The following is a 9103-nucleotide window of genomic DNA, read 5'->3' as shown; positions in this document are numbered from 1 at the left end:
GAGTTACTATTTTGCTAATTAGCAGCAGGGCTTGTCTTAGTCTACTTTTATCGATAACCCTGGCACTAGCATATCATTTACTTGCAACAACCGCATCAAGCCTGCAACGCACTAAAGTCACTGTTGACTGTTGACTGTAGCTTTAGGGTTAGCGTTAAAATGCCTTTTTTTAGGCTTTTATTGTATTTCTGTTTCTGAGAGTGTCTGTTTGCAGAAGGGTCCTCTGCACAAGGTAAAATGCGAACTTTTATGAGTCAGGAAGCCCTTTTAGAAAGCAGATTTTCCAAGGACCCCCATTGCAAATGTTTGCGGGAACAAAACCAAAAAAAAAAAACAAACAAAAAAAAACATTCAAGCCAAAAATAAGTGCCCTTTTTACCCAACAACAGATTCAATTTGACAACAAGTATATTTGTTACTTTTCAACCATACTGAAGTTTAGAAAATAACAATGGCAAATTTCATGCTTCCGTAAAACAAACCGGGTCAAGTTCCACCAAACAGGTTGCTGCCAATTATTTATTCAAAAACAGCATCATAAAATAAAATGCCGCTTTAGCTTTGTTGGCTTATTCCCTTGTTTGCAAGCGATTGTACACACAAAACACATTTTGACAAATTTCAAATTTATTACAATTTTTAAAAAATATTTCAAATGAGTTGAATTGATTGCTTTATTATAGTGTAGGGTCATGAATACATTCATATTTTTATATGAAATAAAAAGAAATAAAAGTAATAATAATAATATTTTATTATATACCCAATATTTCAAGGACGCCCTGCAGTCACCACGGACCCTGGGTCCGGGGACCCCAGCTTGAGAACCACTGCTTTGTTCAATAAAGTTTATTCGTAGGGGTCACTAACATTTTTCAAACCTACTTAATTGACACTAATACGAAGGGCTTCCAGTTTATGTGAAGGCGCTGATCATGTTGACGATTTCTTACAATTATTAAGGAACAGTTGTAGTAAATACGTGAATCAAGTGTAATATGTAAGGTAAATGTAATACTGTACGTCTATAATTTTTTGGAAAATTAGTAGAAAACCACCGATGTGCTATCTCTTGTAGGCTATTTGCAGAATAGGCCTGCAAGCTACTCGTGATCTTTGGGAGCTACCCGGTGCCACCACCACCTTGATGACCCCTGGTTTATTGGTTTCAGTTCAGGTGTATTTCTTTCCAAAAAACAACCTGTTCCAAATTGGTTAAAACACACAGAGCATTCATTTATTTATTTATTTATTTATTTATTTATTTATTTATTGATTTGCGGCAAACGTTGACTGATGACTGAGACAAGTGTAGAGGGCGATTGATTCCTAAGGGGGGCAGTAATGCAATTTAACTGCATCATAACACCCTATTGGCGTTAAAGAAGAAGACAACGTAAACAAAGTCACAAACTACACTTCATAACGAGCGAGCCAATGATGGTGTTTTTTCGCTGCATATTTTGATTTTTGACGGTGACGATGATTTCTGTGAGCTACATCCTGCTGTGTGGACAATTCCTGCTGTTAGTTTCAGTCATTCTTTTACAATGTTTGGAGGGGATCCATTCCCAAAACTCATCTACCACAGATGCGACTACCTCTGCTCCTGGTTCGACAGCACTCCCGTTTTCTGAGCATAGCCAGGAAACTGCCAAACATGAACTACCAGTGGAAACTACGAATTACACAGACGCATTCGAGTACACGGCTCTGTCACCGGTCGTCCTTTGCAGTTATTTGTAAGTCGCTTCCCTCGTTAATGCTAAAATGCTAACACTTAGCACAAAACGCTCAGGCAATGTACAACTGTCATTATTAACCTATATACAGATTGTTCTCATTTGGTTTGCCACCGAACAGTACTTTTATTCGTTTGACACATTAAATTTTCAGATTTCAGTGCAAAATACTGAAAAATACGGTTGTTTCTATGTTTGTGAAAGTGTCGAACGAACGTTTTCCTAGGTTGTGTTAGATAAAATTGTGTCACCTTACATAGTTCACAATACAATTTAATGTATGGTTTCACTTGATGTAGGCCGGAGGAGTTCATTTACTGTCAGGACCCCGTAGATCACGCTGGAAATCACAGTGCCTTTTTGGAAATGGGCCATGGATGTGTAGGGGTAAGTGTAACTTGCTAGTATATTCGATAGTTGTGATCACCAGGATACATACTCCCAGTATTGGAAATACTGCCCGACGGTTTGTTTCTTTCTTTCTTTCTTTCTTTCTTTCTTTCTTTCTTTCTTTCTTTCTTTCTTTCTTTCTTTCTTTCTATTTTAATAGAACAATTTCCGCAGAATTGAACAATGCACATTTGTTTATTTATACACATCGCTAACTGATGTGAAGTTGCAGATATCTTTCGGTACAAAAGGTTAAAGTAGTGACTACTAGTGCTGGCACAAATTATTATTATTTTGATAATCAATTTGATTATAAATTATTTACAGATTCTTTTTGTGATTAGTGGACAAATTCCCAATTTCCTTGCACACCATTGACAATAAAGGCATTCGATTCGGATCAGAGGAAAAATCGAAACACAATCACACTAGCAAGCAGCAACTTCACCGTCATGATGTGCAAGATGATATTGCATTCAACTTTTAATAAACGTTGGTCCTTTGCTCATATGTTTATAAATTATGGTGCAAATTTAATTGAAGACAATATTAATAAGTAGTACAGCAGCTAAAACACGCTACTGAGCACTGATTAATGAGCAAAAGTATGTTGTTTTTGTAAAAAAAAAAACAAAAAAAAAACGTTTCCAGAACAAGAATGATAATCCCAGTTCCATTCAATTACCAATACTCTGGATCCAATTTTACTGGACTACAGGTGGCTTGACACAATCACGTGGTGGCCACGGGCCATGTCAACCCCTGCCACTGTGAAAACGTAATATTCGAATTCTTAAAAAAAACAAAACAAACATTTTTAGATCTAACAGAGAGAGATAAGGAAGAGAAAACAAGTAAAATTTGAGAAACAGGACACTAATAGTCTTGAAATATTCATTTGTTTTTTATTGTTTTCTTCACTTGTGTGTATGTATACCTCTGACCACAACATTTGAATGATTGTATTATATTAGCAGCAGAGTATTTACTGTTTTTATTGAAAGTGGGGAGGCCAGACGAAGAAAGAAGTCAACCACACACCTGTTGTCTGCACTGCGCTTGATGATATTGAATGTGCCGGGCCCAGAGAATTCCTGAGAGGAAATGTGCCCTGCATCAAGTAAGATTGTTGATAAATAAGTATTTACATTGTGCTTTTACAGCTTAGAGTGAATGTAGAATATGTCAGTGGCTAAAAAGTAGACTTTCCACTGTACAATCGCTCAGAAGTGGGCAGTCTGTTGGTACCAACAGACTACAATTAATGCTTCAAGTGACACTGACATTCAGCTTAAAATGAGTGTAAAACAATTTCCTCACAGATAAAAAGGTATACCATTAAAGTAATGAAACATTTTCAACAGCAAATATGTTTAGCAATGAATATTAAGGTGTAGAGAATGGCTGGATACCATGCGTGTGCCAAAAATCGAATTTGCATAAGAATCGGAGGTCTTGTTTACTATATATTATGGAGGGTCTTTAACATGAAATATAAAGGGTTTTTTTTAGTTTTTAATCGTGTTCCAATGTTGATCTGTCACCCTAAACACTCCCAAAGTATTATTATCCTTCGTTGATTCATTTCTAAGCATTCCTTGACTGATTTGATAGAAGGAAGGTGTGTTAGTGAGAGGCCGCTTAGCATTTTTATGTTTGTAAAACGCCTGGTTTTGGTCCTGTTATTCATGCTGTTGGATTAGTTTTGATCAGCCGCAAGCTTCGTGAGGACAAGCGGTCAGAATGATGGATGGATTGATGTTGCATAGCGCGCCGTTTGAGCTGCAAAATAGTGCGGCAGTTACACAGTAAAAGCAAACAAGCCGTTTTACTTCCTGTTTCGAAAGAGCAGTACCATAAAACTCATATTTAATAAATTAAATCACCAGTGCCAAATAAAGTACTGAAATATCATGTTTAAAATAAATGGTTTCCGTTCCGTTTCTGTACATCGGAAACGCAATATGTCACCATGCAGCCCTTTCTACAAGTCAAGCTTGTGCAGCTAAACACACAAGAACAAAGATGAAATTAAATTCAACTAGCCCATCCTTGTTAAAGCCAGAGATATTTACACACTTTCAGGGTGATGGAAAATGACCACTGACATTTGATGCATGGACATCGAGAGCAATGTAGTCTTTTCGTTTTTGCATGGTCGTGTGACGCATGAAAGCAACGTTTCACTTTGTTGCTAACGAGCGAGTTCTGACCATCACGGATCTGCTGATTGTGATTGATAATGCTCTTGATATGCTCACAGGTACACAGATTAACAAGATGGCACATGTCTCATATGCCTATACTCTCAATTTGGCTGCTCACTTGAAAAAGTTTTTTTTTCATGTCTTATTTGTCACAAACGTACTGAGAAATATCAACCTTTTTCATTTGTGCAAGTTTTTCACTGATTTTGGTACTGCAATTTCCTGTGAAATGACAATGTCTCTTGTTCTACCTATTATAGAGGTGCATTTTATTTTTATCTTATACAACAAAAGCTAGATACCATTTTTAGTTAGCTTCAAATAGGAGATGTCCACATGTGGTTGCTATAGAAAAAAAAAAAAACATGTCCCATACAAATCAAAACTTAATACATGTTAAAAGACACTGTCTCCTTTTGTTATTCTGTCTTGCAAACTGTAGTAAAATGATTCTCTGCACATCTATAGATTGAAACATTTTAATCAAATGATACACCCCAAAATTGGAATTGTATTGTATCATGAGACGGTCAAATATTCCTACCCTTGGTGAATACTAATACCAGCTTTATTTCAATGTATCTCTATTAAGTAGTATACATATCATGAATTGAACTGTGTATGGATGGATACTATAAAGTGGCAAATGTTTGAGGCTTTAATCCATGCAAGATGACCCATATTTGATTTTAATGTCTTAGTTTACTGTCGTTTGTATTTTCAAACCTTAAGGCAAATTATCAGGTTCCTAAACTGCCATCAGTTTTTCCACTAGAGGGCAATATTTACAAAATGTTCACTTCATATTAATTTCTCCTGTGTTCTGAGAAAAATCACACAACAGAAGCTATTAATATTTCTAATACATAACAAACGTTTAAATATTTAAACTGTGCTGGTAAAACCTACAATATGCAACATGATTTATAATTTTAGTATCCATAGCCTCCATTTATGTTGGCAGTTGATCAGGGAATTATAAAATTGATAGTTGACAGCTTCACACGTGACTGGTCTTGCTTACTGAAATGAAATGAATTATTTTCCTTAATTGTCGTGATAGCTTTATACAGCATACTTTTTTTGCAACTACCAAGTAAAGGTTTAAATATGGTTATTTTGCATTGTGATTAAGATTTTTTTTTTAATATATTTTTTTGAGGGGGCATTTTTTTCTTTGTGGTAGCTTGAATCAAATAAGACAGTTAAGCCAAAGTGATAGAGAAACGTTGTAATCATGAGTTATGCCTTTAAAAATAAATAAATAAATAAATCTGATTTTGTTTTTAGCTCCCCTACTATATACTTTAAAAAGGTGGTAAACGTTTTTAACAAGGTGACAGGCATGAACTTATTTATGTGTTGGAGTTTGCTTAAAACGGTAAAGAAGTAATTTTATGAAAACGTTATTTAAAGGCACAAACTTTTATTTTTCATATTACTGTTCCCAAAAACAGCTGCATATAGAAGCTGACACCCAAAACCTTAATTAAAGGCTTCCTACGCAAGTATGAAAAGTATAAAGTACGACTTGATTTATTTAATTTGCACTTCTGCAAAACATTCTTATGCTGTTTTAACGTCGCTTTCTGTCAGCAGCAGGTAGCAGTAAAGGACAATATGTTCTGCCTGAGATGGCTTTTTCCTTCCTATTTTATTTCCCTCAAACTATATTAATTGCAGCACATTTATGACTTGCTTTTCATTTCACATAGATGTTTTATTGTTTGTTGGTCTAACTTAACATAATTTCAGCTGTCTTTCAACAGCGGCGCTGTTTTGATGAAGACTTCTATTCCAAATCACCATCTAAAGAAAGAATGTAAAAACATTTTGAACACATAAATGGGAAGAGGAGTGAGAGTACATACACTAAAAGAACCAAAGTATTTTACGAATTACTCTTGCTTACATTTTTCAGAAAATGATTTGAGGTGTTTTGACCAGAGACTCATTAGCAATGTTACCACTCCATCAGCCATAACATCCGTACAGTCACATAATTCCTTTAGGTGTTTTGACATTATGTTTGTTTTGATCTTTCACAGATACACAGGACACTATTTCATCACTACTCTGCTGTACTCCTTCTTCCTTGGATGTTTTGGGGTCGATCGTTTCTGCCTGGGCCATACAGGGACAGCGGTGGGGAAGCTGCTTACACTTGGAGGCCTCGGGATCTGGTGGTTTGTGGACCTGATTCTGCTTATTACTGGTGGCTTAATGCCGAGTGATTATAGCAACTGGTGCACTTATTACTGACCACAAGAGCAGCTGGACATTCTTTATACTGCCCGTTTCAGAGAGCAGAAACGTCATTTCGGGCTACTTCCAAACTGCCCAGCAAGGTTACCTACATGCCATTTTACTACTTGTACTTTTCTCCAAGGGTATATATGTATATACTGTGTCAGACAAAAAACAAGTGGGAAAAGGACATCATTGTATATATAAACTAATAACAATTTGAAAAATAAGATACCTTATTTTTGCCCATACAAATGCCGGGGCATGTTGCAGCGTCAGTAACTTCAGTACTTAATACAGATATCACAACTACAGAACGTTTCCTATAGCCCGCTACACGTCTCTGAATTCTGTTGTTTGGATTTTCCCCCTATTCCTTGCAAAATTATTTTTCTTTATTCTTAGGTCTTTGAGCATGCACCACTGTTTTCAGATCTGTCCACAGATTTTCAGTGAGGTTTAAGTCTTAAGGCTGAAGGCCATTGCACAACCTTCAGCTTGAGTTTCTTGAGGTATCATATGCCAGATTTTGAGGTTTATTTAGATCATTATCCTGTTGCAGAAGTAGTTTTCTTTTCAGCTTCACCCTTTTTTTTTTTTATACACAGGTTTTCTACCGAATTTGGTGGTATCTAATGGCACCCGTAGTTCTCAACGCCTAAGTCATAGGTGTCAAACTCCTGTCCTTGAGGGCTGGTATCCTGATTGTTTTTAATGTTTTTCTCTCAAACACACCCGATTCAAATAATTAGGCTAATTTTCAGGTTCCTGCAGAGCTTGCTGATGAGCTAATCATTTGATTCAGGTGCGTTGTGGAGAGAAACCTGGAAAAAAAATGCAGGATACTGGTCCTTGAGGACTGGACCTTGACACCTATGGCCCAAGCACTGTTTCGTCTTCCTGTCTCAGTTCAGAAGTCGCGGGTTCGATTACAGCTCTGGCCATGGTGTGGGCTTTGCATGATCATTCCATGCCCATGTAGATTCCCTCTGGGCACTTAGGTTTCCTCCCACCACAAACCTCAAAACCTTATGGTTAGGTGTATCGGACAGTCCAAATTGCTCTCAGATGTGTAATGGATGGAAATGAAAATATTGACTTAGTAAGTCAATTTACAACATCAATGCATTTTCTTATCCTCACCATGGGTCACTGTAGTGCTGGAGCCTTTCTCAGCTTTGTCCAGGCAGTAGAAGAAGAACACCTTGAACTGTTCACCAGCCAATCGCAGGGCACATATAGACGAACAACCATTTACACTTACAAACACACTTCAGAACAATTCGGAGTGTCCAATATATCCATCATGCATGATTTTGAGAACGCGCGAGGAAACTGGTGTACCAGCAGTAAACCCTCGCGTTCACCGGGAGAACATGTACACTCCAAACAAAATCGAACCCGTGACCTCTGGGCTGCCAGGCGTACGTGCTAATTACTCTGTTGCCTCCCATCTACAACGTGCATTTTAAATTTACATACATTTGGATTGCTATTGACTGAACAATGTTGCCCTCTCATACAATAATGTGTTGACTTATTTATCTTTATGCAATACTGTTACTGAATGAATGTAAATGTAAATAACAAAAAAATACTCAGTTGTTTTATGTTGGGTCTTTCTTTGTTCTCTATTTATTCTTCTTTCATGTAGTGCTATGTGAATTGTAAGTTCAACTGTGAAGTAAACAAAATAAGTACAGTGTTGTGTGTGTTATTTTTGATTGGAACATGATTTCATACATTTTGTCCTCACATTGTACAGTTCTCACGGGGTATCCTGCAGGTATTCCAATTTCCTTCTCCAGTCCAAAGCCATGCAACTGACTTTACTTTTTATTTTATTTAGGTCAGTTATGTTTTAATTTTTTTGGGTGTAAAGTGCTATGTAAGTGTAAGTCCATATACTAATGGAACGTATTGCTGACATCGGGCCAAAATCTCATTAAACACGTCTTTATTAAGTTCACGTTTTGTTTTTTCAAAAATCAACTTTTGATCAGTCTGCACATTGGTTGTTATTTTCACAAATTATTGATCGCTTTAAAATGTTTAAAGTGGCCTCAGTCTTGGTCATACATCCTGCTTGGCTATCTCTTGTTGCAGATAATAAAGCTACATCGCTTGGCCAATCAGTGCTGTGGGGAATTGAGTGCGCTCTTTAGTCAACTTGTTATTGACATGTCTGTCTTGAATCTAAAAAATATTTATTATTCACTGAAGAGTGCGGTGAGTGCATATACGAGACTGATTCAAAACGGCAGTTATTGTAAGTACATGTGTGACAAATGTTTTATTCACAGCAACTCTTGCAAGTACCGCCGACAAAAATAAAATAATTCCGCCTTTGATTTGACCAAATATCTCCAGAGTGAATAACTAATTGACCATGTGGAGCAATGCTCTAAATTTGGTCGCATGTTAATGTCTTTCTCTATGAAATATATGCCCCACTTTCTGTGCCTGATTAAAAGACTTTGAGGGTAGCTGCTCACACCAATTTGCCTGTTGGAAAGA

General features: G+C 36.7%; 1 protein-coding gene across 1 annotated transcript; it reads left to right on the top strand.

Annotated features, from left to right (window-relative positions):
* Window positions 1–1395: 1395 nt before the first annotated feature.
* tm2d2 (TM2 domain containing 2) lies at window positions 1396–8288 on the top strand. Its single transcript, XM_088434133.1, has 4 exons — window positions 1396–1742; window positions 2042–2129; window positions 3137–3252; window positions 6388–8288. The coding sequence occupies exons 1-4, from the start codon at window positions 1483–1485 to the stop codon at window positions 6599–6601; spliced, it is 678 nt and encodes a 225-aa protein (XP_088290259.1). The 5' UTR covers window positions 1396–1482; the 3' UTR covers window positions 6602–8288.
* The last annotated feature ends 815 nt before the right edge of the window (window positions 8289–9103 follow it).

Source organism: Hippichthys cyanospilos, chromosome 1, assembly GCF_059441005.1.
Source record: "Hippichthys cyanospilos isolate Australia breed blue-spotted pipefish chromosome 1, RoL_Hcya_1.0, whole genome shotgun sequence".
In the NCBI taxonomy this organism is placed as follows: Eukaryota; Metazoa; Chordata; class Actinopteri; order Syngnathiformes; family Syngnathidae; genus Hippichthys; species Hippichthys cyanospilos.
This window is presented reverse-complemented; position numbering and strand designations above follow the sequence as displayed.

Coding starts and splice junctions, on each gene's coding strand:
- tm2d2 (XM_088434133.1), top strand. CDS start 1,483: ATGATTTCTGTGAGCTACATCCTGCTGTGTGGACAATTCCTGCTGTTA. Junction 1,743..2,041: donor GTCGTCCTTTGCAGTTATTT/GTAAGTCGCTTC, acceptor CACTTGATGTAG/GCCGGAGGAGTTCATTTACT. Junction 2,130..3,136: donor TGGGCCATGGATGTGTAGGG/GTAAGTGTAACT, acceptor TTTTATTGAAAG/TGGGGAGGCCAGACGAAGAA.